Source organism: Jaculus jaculus, chromosome 11 (genome assembly GCF_020740685.1).
Source record: "Jaculus jaculus isolate mJacJac1 chromosome 11, mJacJac1.mat.Y.cur, whole genome shotgun sequence".
In the NCBI taxonomy this organism is placed as follows: Eukaryota; Metazoa; Chordata; class Mammalia; order Rodentia; family Dipodidae; genus Jaculus; species Jaculus jaculus.
In genome coordinates this window covers 109,080,977-109,100,252 of record NC_059112.1, presented here as the reverse complement: position 1 = coordinate 109,100,252, position 19,276 = coordinate 109,080,977, and the positions used below count along the sequence as shown (strand labels likewise).

At 52.7% G+C, this 19,276-nt stretch overlaps 1 protein-coding gene across 3 annotated transcripts; it reads right to left on the bottom strand.

Moving 5' to 3' along the window:
* On the bottom strand, positions 1–17,491 carry Tfap4 (transcription factor AP-4). 3 transcript variants are annotated; one of them, XM_004652219.2, is made up of 7 exons: positions 17,267–17,491; positions 7,050–7,215; positions 6,859–6,957; positions 6,306–6,476; positions 4,482–4,622; positions 2,239–2,394; positions 1–1,033 (listed from the first exon to the last, which is right to left on the bottom strand). In XM_004652219.2, exons 1-7 carry the CDS (start codon positions 17,353–17,355, stop codon positions 839–841), a joined length of 1,017 nt encoding a protein of 338 aa, XP_004652276.1. In that variant the 5' UTR covers positions 17,356–17,491; the 3' UTR covers positions 1–838. The 3 variants fall into 3 exon arrangements, with proteins under 3 accessions (XP_004652276.1, XP_045017634.1, XP_045017633.1); XM_045161699.1 differs by lacking the exon at positions 17,267–17,491 and adding an exon at positions 17,135–17,158; XM_045161698.1 differs by lacking the exon at positions 17,267–17,491 and adding an exon at positions 8,036–8,138.
* Positions 17,492–19,276: the final 1,785 nt, after the last annotated feature.

Below are 19,276 nucleotides of genomic sequence, written 5' to 3'. Positions count from 1 at the left end.
TGTAAAAAACAAAGTACAAACTTTATTTTGTTTCTTTACAAAGGCACAGTGGCCTCTTGGTTTTTTTTTCCCCCAACTTTTTTAACAAAATATAATAGCTTCTCCTTGGACACAAAGACTTCAAAATGGTAAAAAAAAAAAAACAGAAACCAATACCAAAATAAAACCAACAATAAACAAAACAAAAAGAAAGACAAAGACATTTTTGGGGTCAATGATGGGAACCCTGGAGGGGGCTGGGTGGAGAGTGGTGAGTTCTGGTGTTGAGATGGGGAGGGGAAGAGGGGAGAAGGGCAGCAGCAAACCCCAACCGAGAAGCAATGTAGTCCCCCAAGTCCCCAGAAAGCCCCAACCCGTCTGACCCCCAACCCATGTAAGTGCTTAAAGGAGAAAGAAGAAAACCAAACAGGAGGGAAGGGGTTGAACACTGACTGACAGTCCTAAGGCTGGCTCTGGGGAAGGAGGAGATACCGGGGTTTTATTTGATTTTCCCTGTTTAAAAAAAAAAAAAAAAAGTTTAAATGAAAAAAAATATATATATGCTTTTTGGCGAAGAGAGGCCAGGCACCTCAGTGTCGACTTCCCCAGCCCCAGGGGCCGAGGCCCAGCCCTGGAGTCCCGATGCTCCCACGTACACAGTGCCACCCCAGTCCCGGGACCTGGGCTTGGATGGCTTCTTTCAAAGATCAATTTACAGTATTGAAAAAAGAGGTCACAAAAGAGACCCAAATGACATCATAATTTTGTAAAAATTTCTCACTCATTCGCTCGCATTTTTCCCTGTTGCTGCCCCGGGCCCCTCCACTCCCCAGAAGGGAGAGGAGGGCTGGGGGGGTGGTCAGGGAAGCTCCCCGTCACCCGAAGGCTCCTCCCGGCTCTGGTCCATGGCGTCACTGTCTGAGGCCTCGGAGTCAGAGGCCGTATCAGAAGTGTGGGCGTCCAGACAGCTGCGGATGGGCTTCACGATGACTGCCCGGCGCTGCTCCTCCTCCAGCTCCTGTTTGTCCTGGGTGCCTTCGATGTGCTGGATGGCCTGCACAGGGACAGGCCGTTGGGGAGACTTGGCTGGGGACCCTCAGCCAGCCAGGAGTGGTGGACCCTCAGCTAGCTGCTAACTTCTCACAAAATACGTCCCCCAGAACTGTCCAGCTCTGCAGAGCAGGCAAGGGGCTGGCTTCAGAAAGAGAAAACCCTTCTGTTAAGTTGAATGCCCCCCCCAACACACAACATTTCCAGGAATACCACAGCCCCAGTGCTGCCTAGAAATGACAAGCATCCTCATAGGCATATATACTTAAACCTGCTTATTAATTACCTAAAGGCTTGTTACTGTAGTGCTCAGTTTAATGGGCCTATAAGCCATGAAAATTCTAGGAGTTGATGTTTTTATTTTCTTGTTTCTATTTTTTTTACTTGTTTCATTATTTCCTAATTATTTTTTAGTATTTCATTTTTATTTACTTATTTGAGAGAGAGAAAGAAGTAGCCAATGTAAATGAATGCCAAACACATGCACCACTATGTGCATCTGACTTATGTGGGTTCTGGGGAATCGAACCTGGGTCCTTAGGCTTTGCAGGCAAGCACCTTAACCACTAAGCCATCTCTCCAGACCTAATTTATATACACATATATATTTTTTTTATTTATTTTTTATTTTTTTTTTTTCCCCCTTCAAGGTACAGTCTCACTCTAGCTCAGGCTGACCTGGAATTCACTATGTAGTCTCAGGGTGGCCTCAAACTCACAGTGATCCTCCTACCTCTGCCTCCCAAGTGCTGGGACTAAAGGCGTGCAACACTGTGCCTGGCTTTCATTAATTCTTTTAATGTTGCCCAGAGTTAACAGGAAGTCTACATAATACCTACCCAGCCCACTGCCATCACCATCCTCATTCTAGCTTCTAGAAAATGAAGGTGAGAGAAAGTACTAGACCAGCTCACCAGCTAGATTAGAACTTGTCACTGGGTGGCGTGGAGGTTGGGGAGAGAATCTGGGAGCCAAGAATTTCAGTAACCCTCATGTTGAAAGAAGGGATACAGCTCTATTTTCCAGGCCACCTATTGAGCTCAGACTCAGAGAGACCCACTTGACCATCCGGATCTCTTCCCCTCCAACCCATGCCCCAATCTTGCTTTTTACCCCCGTCCTTCGTTTCCTAGATTCCCTGAAATAGCCTGCTCTCGGGGATCGACTCGGACAAAGCCATCCATCCCATCCCCAGGCCCAGGTACCTACCTGCACAATGGTGTCCAGATTTTGCCGGGATGTAGAAACAGAATTGATGACTGAGGAAGGACCCATGGTGACGACGTTGATGTGATGGGAAGGAGGCGGGGCAGGCGCAGGCACGATCACTGTGGGATGGTGGGTGGGGGCTGGAGGGGGCAGGAGCTGCAAAATCAAAGTCCTTAGTCTTTCTCTCATTGGGTTTTCCCAGCCTGCCAACCTCTCCAGCGCATGGGGTGTCTGCTTCTAGCCTGGATCGTAAGTGTTCCCAAAAAGTCCATGTGGACAAAGTTTGATCCCCGGCACAGCGCTCTTAGAAAGCGGTGGAGGCCTTAAGCGGTGGAGCCTAAGCTGGCAGTGATAGCCCACGTTTACAACCACAGCACCTGGAAGACTGAGGCAGGAGCATCACAAGTTCAAAGCCAACCTGGAATACATACCAAGAACCTACCTCAAGGAAAACAGAAAGGTAGAAGCTAGTTGGTGGCCTTTACGTAACTGGTGTGCCCCTCAAGTAGATAGCAGAACCCCAGTCTTTTTCTCACCCTCTCTCTGGTTTCCCAGCTGTGAAGTGAGAGCTTTACTGTCAGGTGCTCCTGCCATGAGAGGCTGACTACCTCGGGCCCAGTCAAAACCACAAACCAAACTAACCTGAGAGCTGATAAGTACAGCGGGCAGCCAGTTCACAGCCCTACCTACGGACCCCTCTGATGTTCAGTAATCAAGGAACGGTGACACCCGCCTTTAATCCCAACTCTCAGGAGGCAGAGGAGGGAGGATCGCTGTGAGTTCAAGGCCACCCTGAGACTACATAATGAATTCCAGGTCAGCTTGGGCTGGAGTGAGATCTTATCTCAAAAAAAAAAACAAAAAAAAAACAAGGAGCCAACTGTGGTGGAGCATACTTTTAACCCCAGCACAGCACTTAGGAGGGTGAGGTAGAAGGCTCACATGAGGCCAACCTGTGTCACAGAGTGAGTTCTAGGTGATCAGCCTGGGCTAGAGTGCAGCCCTGCCCCACTCAAAAAAAAAAAAAAGCCAAAGAAATAAAGGAAGGACAGTCTAGGAAGCAGCTTCTGCCCACTTTAGACCCTCCAGCCCCCTTCACTTTCCTGTGCCAAGGAGCACAGTTTGATACCTAATACATTACTAGTCACGCGTGTGGACTCTGAGTCTGGGGTGTAGTTCAGTGGCAGAGCGCTTGTCTGACATGCACAAAGTCCCAGGTTAAGTCCCCCACACTATTAAAAAAAAAAAGTTCCCTCTGTCTTCTCTCTCTCCCTCCCTCTCTCTCTGCTTGCAAATAAATAAACTTAAATATATATATATGCGGCTGGAGCCAACTGTGGTGGCTGCACATTTTTATTTTGAGATTTTTTTTTTTTTTTTTTTTGGTTTTTTGTTTTTTTTTTTTGGTTTTTTGAGGTAGGGTCTCACTCTGGCTCAGGCTGACCTGGAATTCACTATGTAGTCTCAGGGTGGCCTCGAACTCACGGCGATCCTCCTACCTCTGCCTCCCTAGTGCTGGGATTAAAGGCGTGCGCCACCACGCCCGGCGGCTGCACATTTTTAATCCCAGCACTCGGGAGGTAGAGGTAGAAGGATTACCGAGAGTTCAAGGCCACCCTGAGACTACATAGTGAATTCCAAGTCTAGCCTGGGCCAGAGTGAGACCCTACCTCGAAGAAAACCAAAAACATAAGAAAAGGAAAAAGCATAGATTCTGGGGTTCAGCAGTTAAAGGCACTTGCTTGCAAAGCCTGATGGCCCGGGTTTGACTCCCATTCCCTATGTAAAACCAGGCACACGCAGGGGCGCATGCACCTAGAGTTTTTATCCGCAGTGGTAAGAGACACACGCATACTTTCTCTCTCACACTCTCTCTCTGTCCTTCTCTCTCAAATGCACTAAAAAGCACTTGTTTTTAAGTTTAGATTCTGGATTTAGACAGACAAGATTCAAATTGCTATCCCCAATCAGATGAGCTCCTGGGCGTGTTATTTGACCTTTCTGTGCCTCAGTTTCCTCAGCAATAAAACAGGAATATAACAGCTCAAATTACAAAGGAGTGCTGTGAGGATTCAATGGACTAATGCCCACAAAATTCCTGGGAGCCAACAAGGCTGCAGGCAATGCCCGTGTGATCATGATGCGTGGCCCTGTTAGCCCCTCAGACAGTCCGTCCCAGGGTGACTGGAAGCTGGCAGCCCCCGTGTAGCCCACGGCGGGTTCCTCCCACAGCGCCTCCTCACCTGGGTCCGCAGGTGCTGCTGTTCGCGCTCCAACTTCTCCTGGTGCAGCAGCCGCACCTGCTCCTGCTGCTGCTGCAGCTGCACCTGCTGCGCGATTACCTTGAGCTTTTCAGGGTACATGTGGGCCTCAAGCGAGCGCACCTGCAGGGGGCAGCATAGCATTCAGAGGCGCGGTGGGGCCACACCTGCTCTATCTACCAACTGCAAAAGAGTCCACTCACTAAAACTCACCCCTGAGCAGAGGGCCTGGGGAGATGGCTCAGGAGGAAAGAGCACTTGCCATGCGAACATGAGGACCTGATTCACTCTGAGTTCAATCCCCAGTACCCTACATAAGAAATGAGGTGATCCCTTCCAAGGCTCAGGGTCTAATGCGGAAGAGGTGGCGGAAAGAATGTAAGAGCCAAAGGAAGGGTAGGACTCCTTACAACGTGCTCCCCCCAGACACAATATGGCCTGGATATCCATGACCTCAACGTGCCTGACACTACCTACACAAGACCGTCATAAGAGGATCATGACATCAAAATAAAAGAGAGACTGCTTGAGAGGGGGAGATGGAGAATGGAGTTTCAAAGAGGAAAGTGGGGAAGGGAGGGCATTACCATGGGGTATTTTTTATAATCATGGAAGTTGTTAATAAAAAAATTTGAAAAGAAAAAAAAAAAGAAAGAAAGAAAGCCAGGCATGGTGGTGCACGCCTTTACTCTCAGCACTCGGGAGGCAGAGGTAGGAGGGTTGCCATGAGTTCAAGGCCACCCTGAGACTACAGAGTGATTTCCAGGTCAGCCTGAGCTAGAGCGAGACCCTACCTCAGAAAACCAAAAAAAAAAAAAAAAAAAAGAGGTGTGTGCCTGGCATGCTGGCGTATGTCTTTAATCATCCCAGCATTCTGAGGGTAGAGGTAGGAGGATCGCTGTGAAATCAAGGCCAGCCTGAGACTGCATAGTGAATTCCAAGTCAGCCTAAGCTATAAGGAGACCTTACCTCGGCGGGGGGGGGGGGGGAATGGGGAGGGTGTCCCCACAGGCCTGTAACCCCATCCCTATGGGAGCAGAAACAAGAAAAATCACTGGGGCTAAATCATCCAGTCTGACACAAATCCAGCAGCCTCGGGTTCACTGAGATCTCATCTCAAGGAAACAAAAGCAAGAGAGAAACAGAGGAGGACATCCAACTGAACGCACGTGTGTGCATGTAAAAAAAAAAAAATTAATAAACAAAAGTAAAACCCTGGCACAGAGCGCCTTTCCCCACCTTTGTCTACTCTGTTCCCTCTACACTGAACTCGCTTCTCCCTTCTTTGTCTGGCTGGATGGTTTTCTTTATTCATTTTTATTTATTTATTTATTTGAGAGTGACAGAGAGAGAAAGAGGCAGAGACAGAGAGACAGAGACAGAGGGAGAGGATGGGCATACCAGGGCGTCCAGCCACTGCAAACGAACTCCAGATGCATGCGCCCCCTTGTGCATCTGGCTAATGTGGGTCCTGGGGGATCGAGACTCGAACCGGGGTCCTTAGGCTTCACAGGCAAGCGCTTAACCGCTAAGCCATCTCTCCATGGGCTATATGGGTTATATTCCTCCAGGAAGTCCCTGGGGACCCAGGTCAAACCTTTCCTGGTGGCTACAGCTCCCATATGGCTTTATTGCAACTACTCGGCTGCATTCTACACGTACAACATACAGCCGTCAGGCAACCCTCCGCAGCCCCACGCAAACAGCACGGCGCCGGCCTTCCTCCCTTCCAGCGCTGGCCCAGAGCCCGCGCTCCCTCCCTCCCTCCCGCGGCGCCGCACCCGGCCAGCAGAGGGCGCGGCGCACCTGTTCCTCCAGCATCATCCGCACAGACCGCTCCTTGTCCAGCTGCTGCCTCAGCTCTATCATCTCTCGCCGCAGGTCCTCCGCCTTCTCATCCTCCCAGATGTCAGGGGAGCCAATGCCCTCATCCTTGTCCTCGGCCCGCCGCCGCTTAGGGGATGAGCCACTCAGCTCCTGGGGACCCCAAGAGGTTGGTGAGTGGGCTGACACACCCCCATTGCCACCTTGGAGGTCACGGGGGCTCCATTGCAGCGGCCGAAGCTGCCCAACACAGGTGAACGCGCACACTAAGGACAGTCCATCCTGCAAGTGTGACAAACCCGCCGTGTGCCAGGAAGGGGAAGCAACATGGGCTCGCTTTGCAGAACCCACTCCACTGACCCTGACAGATGGGGAAACTGAGGCCAGGACAGAAAGTAGGTAAGTCGGTGGGCAAACTGGGATTGACATCCACATATGCATCCCAGGCCAATAGTTTGGATAGGATGTGACCAAGCAAGAAAGGAAGACCCAGGAGTAGGGTGAGGGGCTGGGAGAAAAAACCCTCCTCGGGTACCTGGATGAAGCGCTTGAGCTGTGTGTTCTGCTGCAGAAGCCTGGTCTTCTCCTGCTCCAGAGAGAATATGTACTCCGCCGTCTGCTGGAGAATGGCTGCCTGGAGGGGGGGGGGGCAGAGTGAGGCTGGTGGCTCTCTCCCTCCCAGAGCCGGCCACCTCCTCCGGGAAGCCATCCCTCCTCTCCCCCCACCTTGCTGAGCTTTTCTCCATCTGTGTGGGGAATGAGGGTCTTCAGGGACTGGAAACCCGCGTTGATGCTCTGCATACGCCTCCGCTCGTTGCTATTGGCGATCTCCCGCCGAATCCGCCGCTCTTGGTCTCGCTGGGTCTCCGGGGTCAGTGGAATGTTGGCAAGGCTGCCAAGAGGACAAGGGCAAGGACAAGCTCAGGCTAGATGTCCTCTGTAACCCTGCCCCTGCCTTTACAACTCATCTCCAGAGGGCCCCAGAATATAACCTGCGTTCCTCCCCAGCTACAGATGGTACCAGGCCAGCCTGAGGCCGGTACGCCAGCAGATCACCCAAGAACACGGAGGGGCCATCTCCAGGATGCCTGGCAGGTTCAATCAACAAGGTTAGTCTGCTCGGAACTCACTCTCCCTGGCTTCAACACCCAGGGGCTTACTGCTGTGCAGACCTACCTGCCGGCCCTCGGCATTTGCCAAGCAGGGCTGGGTGAGGCCTAGGAACCTTCATGGCTAATCCCTGTGATTCTGATGCAGGAAGACCTGGGACAACATTCAGACACACTTGCTCTTGGGACACTTCGAAGCTCCTTGTTTGGCAACTGTGTACCCAGACTACCTCCTTCAGTACCTCAGACTCCGCCACCCCAGCTCTGAGAAGACATCCCAACTCCCTGCCCATGGCCACAGCTGTCTCCAGCCATAAGCCCATAGCCACTAGCCCATTCTCTTGGCTAAAATTTTACTTAAACCAGGTGTAATAGCGCACACCTCTAATCCTAGCACTTGGGAGGCTGAGGTAGAAGGATCCCCATGAGTTTAAGACCACCCTAAGACTACATAGTGGATTCCAGGTCATCTTAGGCTAGAGGGAGGCCCTACCTCAGAAAAATCAAAGAAAAACATTGTACTTAAGACAGGTACCATTCACTCCACAGATAAGCCATCATACCAAGAACTCCTGAGGACAGTTCTCCCCCAAACCCACTCACTCCAAGAGGCAGCCCTCCTGTGTGCAAAGAACTGAGGCTTCTGACAATGGCATGCTGCGGGCACTGTACTACAGGAGCTGAGGCGGCGGCCGGTGGGGTGACAGAATAGGCAGCCAGGGACGGGGGCGAGGCCATGGGCCCAGAGATGTCGGCGGGAGGCAAGCCGACAGCAGAGTCTGTGGGCCCAACGCCATGGCTCCCGAGGGGTGGGCCTGTGTGTGGCCTGGAGGAGGTATGCCCCCCCTTCCTGGCCCTCCCCTGCAGCTCCCCCCTCCCGCTCCTGGACTGATGGCTTCCAGATGCTGCGCTCCCAGCAGAGGCCCTCAACCCCACCCAAAGCCACAGCCCTGGCCTCTTCCTGAGGGGCCCTCCTAGGGTGACCTGTTCCAAGCTGCAGCCAAGGGAGCGCAAGCGTGCACTGGAGTCTAGGGGAATAGGGAAAGGCGGCTGGCACCTCTCACCAGTGATGTAGGAGTCTGATCAAGGAGGTGTTGAGTCTAACTCCCTCGCTGCGACCTGGCTCCGGCCTCCATCCCCAGGGACAAGGAGCTGCACAGCAACCCACAAGGGGAACAGCTGGAAACAGCTGAGGCCTGTCCTGGTGACCCAACCTATACCCATCTGTCCCAACTGAGGTCCCTGAGGGACCCTAGTCAAACCTCCGCCCCCTCCAGGGCCCCGGCCTCCTCCTCTTACACAAGAGGTGACCAGCTTGGAGTGAGTGTTAACCCCCCCCCACTAACCATAAGCTACTGAGGGGGGTCTGGAGTAAAAAACAGCCCTTCCCCCACTTCATCAACACAAGCCCCCTCCATGAGGGCTAAAAGCCCAGCAGTGGGAGTGACCCAGGTCCCCTACTTGACAGATGAGCTCCCTTGACTTAGGGCTCAGGGTAGGCAGTCATGGCTTCAGGCCAGGTTGCCTCTCTTCCCTCATCTCTTACCCCAACAGTTAGAACAATGCGGTGTTTGAGAGGAAGTAAAGACATGGGACAGGGCTGGGAAGACAAAGACAATTCCATGCAAAGCCTACTGGTCTGGGTTCAATTCCCAAGCCACCCACATAAGACAGATGCCAGAAAAGAAGTAAAGTATCTGTAGTCTGTATGCAGTGGCAACACACACACACCACAGGCACACGTACCTCGAGTGCACAAAAATTAAAAAATATAGTAGTCGGATATGGTAGTACACGCCTTAAATCCTAGCACTCAGGAGAAAGAGGTAAGAGGATCACCATGAGTTCAAGGACACCCTGAGACTACACAGTGAATACCAGGTCAGCCTGGACTAGAGAGACTCTACCTCAAAAAACCAAAAAATAAAATAAAACTAAATATATATATATATACTAGGCAGGGCGGTGGTGGCGCACACCATTAATCCCAGCACTCGGGAGGCAGAGGTAGGAGGATCGCCATGAGTTTGAGGCCACCCTGAGACTACAGAGGAGAGTGAATTCCAGGTCAGCCTGGGCTAGAGTGAGACCCTACCTTGAAAAAAAAATACACACACACACACACATATATATATATGCACTACCAGATGTGTTGGTACACCCCTTTAATCCCAGCACTAAGGAGGCAGAGGTAGGAGGAACATTGTGAGTTCAAGGCCAGCCTCATACTACAGAGTGAGTTCCAGGTCACGGTGGTCTAGTGAGACCCTATCTTGAAAAAAATTTAATCAGTTTATTAATTAGCTGGAGAGATAGTTCAGTGGTTAAGGTGCTTGCCTGTAAAGCCAAAGGACCCAGGTTCAATCCCCCAGGACCCACATAAAGCCAGATCAGAAGAAGATGATGCATGCATCTGGAGTTCATTTGCAGTAGCTAGAGGCCCTGGCACCCATTCTCTCTCTATCTGCCTCTTTGTCTCTCTCAAATAAATAAATAAAATATCTTAAGTCAGGCATGGTAGATGGTGGTGCATGTCTTTAATCCCAGCACTCGGGAAACAGAGGTAGGAGGATTGCTGTGAGTTCAAGGTCCCCTGAAATTACACAGTGAATTCTAGGTGAGCCTGGCCTATAGCAAGACCCTACCTCGAAAGCCAAAAAAAGGAAAGAAAATTAAAAATAGATAGATGGACGTTCCTTGGTCCCTGGAGCCAGGTCTTGTCCTCAGCTCACACCTCTTCATAGAGGCCATCAGTCCAGTGGGACTGGAACACTCTGCTACAGGTCTTTGGGGACAAGAAGAGAGGCAAGTTATGGTGACACACACCTGTAATCTTAGCACTTAGAACACTGAACACAGAGCAGCAACAGTGCAAAGGACAACCTGGGCTACACAGCAAAATCCTGTCTAAAAGAAAAAAAAGAAAGAGAGGCCAAGTGGCACATGCCAATCATCCCAGCACTCGCAAGGCAGAGGCAGGAAGATCAGAAATTCAAGGACAGCCAGGCATGGTGGTGCACACCTTTAATCCCAGCACTTGGGAGGCAGAGGTAGGAAGGAGGATCGCTATGAGTTAGAGGCCACCCTCAGACCACATTGTGGGCTAGAGTGAGACCCTACCTTGAAAAAACAAAACAACAACAACCAAAAAAAAAAAAAACACAGAATCCTAAAGTCATATAAAGTGCTAAAGAGTAGTTTTGTGAATATTTTCTCACTGAATTGTCATAATCTATTTATAATCTTCCTGTAAAGTAGCCTGATGATTCCCATGTAGGGGAAACAGAGAGCTGAGGATGTCGCTCGCTTGGTACAGCATTTGTCTAACATGCAGGAAGCCCTGGGTTTCACTCCCAGTAACAAATAAAGTCAGGTAGAGTGGCCCATGCCTATGGAATCAGCTTTAGTCCCAGCACGAAGGGCAGAGGTAGGAGCATCACTGTGAGTTCAAGCCAGCCTGGGACTACAGAGTGAATTCCAGGTCAGCCTGGCCTAGAGTGAGACCCTACCTCGCAAAACCAAGAAGAAGAAAACAAAGACTCAGACACTAAGAACACCACCAAGTACAGTAAGTGGGAGTGCTGGAGCAAGGGTCACTCCACAGGGCAAAATGGGCTCTGCACTGTCCCACACGCCCGCTGAGAAGTTACCCTCACCAGCTGAGAGAGAAGAGAGCCAGGCACTGATTGAAAATAACTCTTTTTTCCCTTTTCTTTTTATTTATTTGCAAGCAGAAAGACACAGAGAGAGGGTGTGGGCACACCAGGGCCTTCAGCCACTGCAAAGGAACCACGTTGCCACTCTGTGCATCTGGCTTACATGGGGTACTGGGGAACTGAACTGAGGTCATTGGGCTTGACAGACAAGTGTCTTAACCACTGAGCCGTCTCTCCAGCCCGTGTTATGGGTTTTTTTTTTCCTGACAGGGTTTCAATCTATAGCCCAAAGTAGTTGGCACTCACCTCACAACCCAAGCTGCCTCAATTTCATGGCAGTCCTTAAGCCTCCCAAGTACGGGGATCACGGGTGGGAGCCGCCAAACCCAGCTTCTCTCTCATAAAAGATTCAGATTTTGTTTATATTTTCCCCTGACACGCACTGAAGCCCAGAAGGGTGGCTGCAGCAATAAGCATGAGTGACAGAGGGTTCTGTGTCACACGGCCACATCAAGGACCAGTTGGTTCTTGTGCAGGACCCAGCAGCTGTCGGTACACTCTACTAACAGCACACCACGGTGAGGAAGAGCTGCAGGACCCAAGGTCACACCTGGTGGACAGGCAGGGCTGCAACCGAACGTAGCCTCCAGCAGCTCCCACCAATTCACCTGACCTTGAAACCTCAGCCCTGAAAGCTCACGTCAGCCTCTCCCTGCCTTCCAAGCTGACCACTGAGGAGCCCAAAGGAGACTTCAAAGAGTGCCAGCCCCAAAGGCCCCAGCTCCAAAGTACCCAAAAGAAAGAGGCCCTGGTAGCTGGGCGTGGTGGCGCACGCCTTTAATCCCAGCACTCGGGAGGCAGAGGTAGGAGGATCGCCGTGAGTTCAAGGCCACCCTGAGACTACAGAGTTAATTCCAGGTCAGCCTGGACCAGAGTGAGAGCCTACCTCGAAAAACCAAAAGCCAAAACAAAAGAGAGGCCCTGGTGATTAGATAAGCATCAAGGTCCCCTCAGATCCTGCTGGGCATTCCAAATGTTTCATTCCCACCCTCATGACTCAAACAACTAGGCTAGAGAGGATGGCTCAGTGATGAAAGGCACTTGCTTACAAAGCTTGACAACCTGGATTCAAACCCCCAGTACCCACATAAAGCCAGATGCACAGTGGTACATGCATCTGGAGATTATTTGCAGTAGCAAGAGGCCCTGTTATGCCAATGTTGATTTGTTCATTCATTCTCACTTTTTCCTCTCTCTCTCTCTCTCTCTCTCTCTCTCTCTCTCTCTCTCTTTCCTTCTATATAATTTGTTTTGTTTTGTTTTGTTTTTGAGGTAGGGTCTCTAGCCCCAGCTGACCTGGAATTCACTGTGTAGTCTCAGCGTGGTCCCGAACTCACAGTGATGCTCCTACCTCTGCCTCCCCAGTGCTGGGATTAAAGGCATGTGCCACCACGCCTGGCTTCTAATAAAATTTTTTAAAGATTTATTTATTTATTTATTCATTAGAGACAGAGAGATGGGTTGGGGGGGGGAGCGAGAACAGGCACACCAAGGCCTCTAGCCACTGCAGACGAACTCCAGACGCATGGGCCTCCATGTGCATCTGGCTTACATGGGACCTAGGGAATCAAACCAGGGTCCTTAGGCTTTGCAGGCAGACGCCTTAACTGCCTTAATAGCCCTCTAATATATATATATATATTTGTGTTGTTGTTGTTGTTGTTGTTTTTCGAGGTAGGGTCTCACTCTGGCCCAGGCTGACCTGGATTTCACTATGGAGTCTCAGGGTGGCCTCAAACTCACGGCGATCCTCCTATCTCTGCCTTCCGAGTGCTGGGATTAAAGGCATGCGCCTCCACACCCGGCCTTTAATAATTTTTTTAATTCAATTAAAAAAAAAAGGGGTGCCGGGCATGGTGGCACATGCCTTTAATCCCAGCACTCGGGAGGCAGAGGTAAGAGGATCGCCATGAGTTCAAGGCCACCCTGAGACTCCATAGTAAATTCCAGGTCAGCCTGAACTAGAGTGAAAAAAAAAAAAGGGGGGGGCTGGAGGGATGGCTTAGGGTTAAGGCATTTGCTTGCAAAGCCAAAGGACCCAGGTTCACCCCCGAACCAAAGTTAGCCAGATACACAAGGGGGGGGCGCATGCATCTGGAGTTTGTTTTCAGTGGCTGGAGGCCCTGGTGCACCCATTCTCTCTCTCACTCCCTCTTTTGTTGTCAAATAAATAAAAATACTTTTTAAAAAATAACCGCCAAGTGTGCTGGCACGTGAATCCCAGCCCTGGGGAGACAAAATAAGAGGATCACCATGAGTTTGAAGCCAGCCTGAGACTACATAGTGAATTCTAGGTCAATCTGGGCTTGGGCGAGACCCTACCTCGAATGGAAAAACCAAACGAAAAACAAAAAAAGAACCAACTGCTATTCAACTTGAGCTTACCCAGGTTTAACTGCAAAAAAGAGACTATCTCCACAAAGCTACAATTCCTCACAGGGTTGTATTTGCCATCAAAACCCACTTACATCCCTCATCCACACAGCTCAGCCAGCTCCAGCTGACAGTTAACAAGGGGCTCTGGTTGGTGGAATAAAAGCTAACTAGAGACTACAGTTGGTAGAGTGTGAGCGAACCAGGAATTCTGATTGGTGGAATGCAAACCAACCAGCCACGTGATTGCTGATCAACCCCGGGATAGTTAATTGTCATTTCCAGGTGACACTGCACTAGAAAAATTCCTCCAGGTGACAAGTGGCCAAGATCACTGACATGGTCACTCTGGCTTCACCCTGTGGCTGGCAGTCTGCTGGAACTGGCCAGGGGCTGCCTGACATCAGGCCACTGAGCCTCGAGTTGTAAGCGCAGAGCTGCCATCCCCCATATCCAGGGTAGAGTACTCCCTCAACACCACCTAATGAGGAACACCAGCGTCCCAACTAGATGCTCAGGGGCAGGAGGCACTTTCTTCAGAGAGAGCCCTAACCAGTACGAACCCTCTTAGACATCCGTCCTTCCCACCCAGCCTAAAGCCAAGCCTCTGACATTCCCCTCCACCCACTTGCCATCCTCCAACTGGCCGTGGCTGACAACTCTCTCTACTTATCTCTGAACCACTCAGCATCCAGTCAAAGATGAGGAAGGCCCTGCCGCAGGGGATTTGTCCCAACACCCCCCCCCCCAAAAAAAAGGGAGAGATGGAAACAAAGCTTCTACCAAGGATACAAAACATGTTCATACAGCCAGGCATGGTGGTGCACGCCTTTAATCCCAGCACTCGGGGAGGCAGAGGTAGGAGGGTCACCTTGAGTTCAAGGCCAGCCTGAGACTACATAGTGAATAACCCAGTCCAGCTTGGGTTAGAGAATGACCCTACCTCAAAATCTAAAGGAAAAAAAAGAATAACCTGATTCCTCCCATCCCCTGATTTTGCACTCAGGTGTCTAAGACAACCTATGAACCTCACAGGTGTCTGACAGGACCCTTCAACACCCTGAGTAAGCAAGCTGCCCAGGAAAGGAGTCGGGTGTAATTCATTGTTGTATTCTCAACTCCAGAACCAAGCTGTTTGTTGCTATGTAGTACAGGACCCAAAACACCAAAGCCCTTAATTTCCTCTCATTCTTAAGAGATTTCTTTGTAAAAAATTATTTATTTCTTAATAGAGACAGAGAAAGAGAGTATGGGTGGGCCGTGGCCTCTCACCACTGCAAACTCCAGATGCATGCGCCACTTGGTGCATCTGGCTTTATGGAGGTACTGGGGGCTTGAACCCATGCCTGAATGCTTTGCAAGCAAGTGCTTTTAACCACTAAGTCATCTCCCCAATCCCTTAGAGAAGCTTTCTAAAGAGCTTGCAAAATGTTGAGTGTGGTGGCCCTTGGGAGAGAAATGCAGGAAGATCTGGAATTCAAGGTTATCCATGACTAGTATAGGGAGTTCAAAGCCAGCCTGGGGTACAGGTTGAGACCCTGTCTCAGAAACAAGTAAATGGGCCGGGTGTAGTGACACGTGCCTTTAATCCCAGCACTCAGGAGGCAGAGGTAGGAGGCCAATTTGACACTACATAGTGAAGTCAAGGTCGGCCTGGGCTACAGGGAGACCCTACGTCAGAAACTAAAAAAAAAAATATATATATATATATATATATATATTAAGCCTTATGTTTCGGTGAAAAAAATCATAGTAGGGTGAGTCCCCAGAACATTTAAAGAGCCGGACAGACTGGGAAGATGGTTCAGCAATTAAAGATGTTTGCTTACAAAGCCTTCCCGACTGGGATTCAATTCCCCAGTACTCACATTAACGTCAGGTAAAAAAGGTGCCACACGCCTCTGAAGCTCATTTGCCTGAGAGGCACCCAAGCTGGGAATATAAATTAATTAATTAATTACTTAATTAGTTAAACGTTTGGTATTTGGGGCTGGGGAAATGGCTCAGTGGCTAAGGAGCCCAAGCGGGCTTGTTTTGTTTTGTCTTTTTGTTTTATTACAGCTGGGCCCTCCGGGTGGTCTTTGTCTAAAAGTCAGCAAGAGGGTCACAAACAATTACCACAGTACCCATCTACCTCCTGGATACTGGCCTTGAACTTGGGTGAGATTCCCCGCACCATAGTACCATCTACCTCCTAGGTACCGGCTTTGAACTTGGTGAGATCCCCACACGGGCTGTAAACTACCCTCAACGCTAGCTAGGTGTCCACCAACCTGGGCCACCAGACCGGCTCCTCCTCCCCCCGTCCCCGCCCTGCATGCCAGGGGCGGCCGAGCACGTGGCCCCGAGCCCAGGGGAGCCATTACGCTCCGGGAAGCAGCAGCTCGGCAGGAAAGGGGCCGCAGGTCTCAAACTTCTTGGACGCCCGAGAAACCTTCCCTCCCCGCGTGCACCGCCCCTCCCGCCGGCCGCGCAGCCCGCGGGTGAGCTTCCACGAGCGGACGCCCAGGGCCCGCAAGCCAAGTTCCAGGCATGTGCCTTTAACACGAGTCCAAGGGGGATTCCTCGGCAGGTGACCCGCGAATCCACCTTTGGTAAAGGGTGGGCCTGCGACAATCTAGGCGCAAGGCCAAGCTTGCAGAGCGTCTCGTCGGGAGGCTGCAGACCTCCGACCACCCACCCCGGGCTACGAGACCGGAGGCTTATCGGTTTACGGCTGGAGGAAGGAAGGCGTGCGGGACCAGAAAGTTAGTAGAGGGGACCCCACGTGAGGCAGGGGACGAGGTCGGCGAGGCGGCCTCAAGGGCACCACCGTCCGCCAAGGGGCCTCCGACACCTGGCCCTGCCTAGCCCACCCCGTGCGCCCGAGCCCCAGCTTTGTGCGAGAAAAAGCGTGGCCCGCGAGCGCCTACACGTCCCACAATGCACGAGGACCGGGCCCGGAGAACTACAGCTCCCGGCAGCCCGCGCGCGCGCCGAGGCCCGCCTACTCCAAGAGGGCTGCAGAGTCACGTCCAGGCCTCGCTAGTAAACAGCGCCCGGGCGCGGGCAGGCGAGCCAACGAGCCTTGCGAGCTGCCAGCGTGCCGGGGACCGCGGCGGCCCTGCCTCGCAGCACGCCCCCCCCCCCAAAGGGTCCACCTACCCCCGCGGCCCCAAGCGAGCACGCCCCCGACCCCGCTGCAGCCGCGCGCTCTGCAAACACGCACGCCACCCGGCTCCCCGCCCCCCCTCGCTCGCTCGCCCAAAGCCGCGGCATGGCTGCATAGTAGTAATAGCCTCCCCTCGCCGCGGCCCCACGCGCGCCCCTCACTCCAAAGACACCCCCCCCCCCGCTTGGAAGAGGGTGCGCGAGGAAGCAATGGAGAGGAAGGAAGCAGCCGGGGGAGGAGGAGGGGGGGGAGGAAGAGGAGGAAGCGCGGGGTGAAAGCCACCAGCACCAAGCATGGCCGGGACTGCTGCAGAACCACGTGGGTCTGTTTGCAATTTACAAACGTCGCGACTCGCCTGCCTGCAGCGGACAAAAGTGGCCGGGCCCCCTCGGGGTCCCCACGTTGCGAGAAAAGAGAGGGTGCCCAGGAGACGCAAGCCCAACGCGCGGGGCTGCAACTGACCCAGTGGCTTAAAGAAAGGGAGCGAGGTTCCGCGGCGCGGGCCATGCGTGCGCACACGCGCGCCCGTCCGGGAGGGCTTGGCTGGGGGCTGCAATGGGAAGAAGGGGGGAGGGGGGGAGGAGCAGTACACACCTACAGAGCCCTCCTATCACTTCTTTCTCTGTTTTCCTGAAATGTTGCAAAGAGGGCACCTTCTGAGTGGGCACCATGAAATACTCCATAGCGATCGGCCCCCCTCCTCTGCACGAGCCAGGTCCCGCGGTCCTCCGGAGAATGCAAGATGGAAATCCGAATCAAAGGGCAGCGCCGGACGGAGGTGCAGAAATCGGCCGGTCCCAGATGCTGGCGGCGGCGGCAGCGGCGGCGGCGAAGGGAGGGAGGCAGGCGGGCGGGAGGGGCGGGAGGGAGGTCTCTCCAGCCTGCCTCCCCGGGCGTGTGTGTGAGCGTGTGTGTGAGTGTGTGTGTGTGTGTGTGTGTGTGTGTTTGCAGCTGATCAGATGTCTGTTTCAAGGCGGGAAACAGCTGGTGAAAACTCAGCACTCCCCCGGCCTCCTTCCGCCGAGTAAGGAATTGCATGTAAACAAAGGACTATTTGCAGCGCCCCCCGGGCGGCGCGAAGCCCGGGCGAGAGGGACGCAGGCCGCCGGGGATCGGATGCAGCCTGGGTCTGATCTATTCTCCCTCCCCCGGTGCAGAGGTCCCCGGACCACTGACCGACTGGGGGGACGCGATGTGAATGGAGGGAGCTGTGGCCCAGCTACATGCGCCACTATGGGTGATGAGGTCCATCAGCTGACAGGTTGGCAAGCGTTGCTAAAAAGGAAAAAAAAAAAAAAAAAAGGCCTGCCACCGCAAGGGATCCCAGCCTGTGCGGCCCTTGGTCCGGCGGGGACTGCCCCGTGCCGGGTCTGCGCGCACCGCAGCCCTGGGGGACGCGCGGCTGGGCGGGGCTGCAGCGGCCGCGGGAAGGCAGCCTGGGGTGCGTGCTTAAGGGTTTCTTTTTTTTCTTTTCTTTTCTTTTTCTTTTTCTTTTTTTTTTTTTTTTCTTAATGATTGCAACTGCACAGAACGGAGCCGCTCTGGCGCTCTCCCTTCGAGCCGACCCAGGGCCCCCTGGAAACTTGCGTCACAGTCACCGCTTACCACATGTAACTTAAGGCTCAACTGTGAAGGCCCGCCAGCTCCCTCCGTCTATGACCAGCTGGCTACCCAGCCCGGGCTCCGGAGCCTGGGAATCCCGGAGCGCGAAGGGAGCGAACGGCCAAGACGCCCGGTGCGCGGAGCACCTCGGAGGCTGGCACTGACTACCCAAGGAAGGGGAAGCGCCCACGAGGGAAGGGCGGGGGCAGGCCAGAACGGCAGCGGCCCCGCTGCCCAGGAGCAGGAGGGCAGGCTGCCAGCCTGGCCCGGAGGTCCAGTACACGTCCAGTGGTTGCTACCAGGTCCCCTCCTATTCCCTCACCCTTTACTCTCGCGCTTCCAGAGCCGCCGGCTGCAGCTCCTTTTTCGTAGTGAGAGCGGGGCGGAACCTGCTCCTCCGCCAGGGCGCGCTCTCCACCGCAGGGTGGTAGCCGGCGGCCGGGAGGGAGGGAGGACGCTTTATGGCACTGAGCTTCCGTCCTCCATCACGCCCCCACCTTCCGGTCCCAGTTCCTCCCTGGGCTCCTGAAGGGTTGGTTCTTGGGCTCAGGAAGCCCACGCCTGCTTTGGAATGTCCTCACTCCTGCCCAGTCTTTCCCAATCCCATCCGCCTTCCAGGTTCCACCCAAACGCGCCTCTTATTGGAAATATTATTAATAACAATCATTAGCAAACAGTATTAATAGATATTACTAGCACCCAGAAAAAAAAAAATGACGTGTAGGTTTGCATCAAATCAACCTGTTAGGCCGGGTGTGGTGGCGGCGTATGCCTTTAATCCCAACACAGGTGGAGGTAGAAGGATCACCAAGAGTTCGAGGCCACACTGAGACCACCGAGTGAATTCCAGTCCAGCCCGGGCTAGAGCAAGACTCTGCCTCGTAAAAAACAAAACAAACAAACAAAAAAACAACTCTTAGGTAATAATTACTCAAGTACAGATCACAGACATGATCACTAATTAATTCCCTAGGGGATTTCATTTAAAATATAACAGCATCC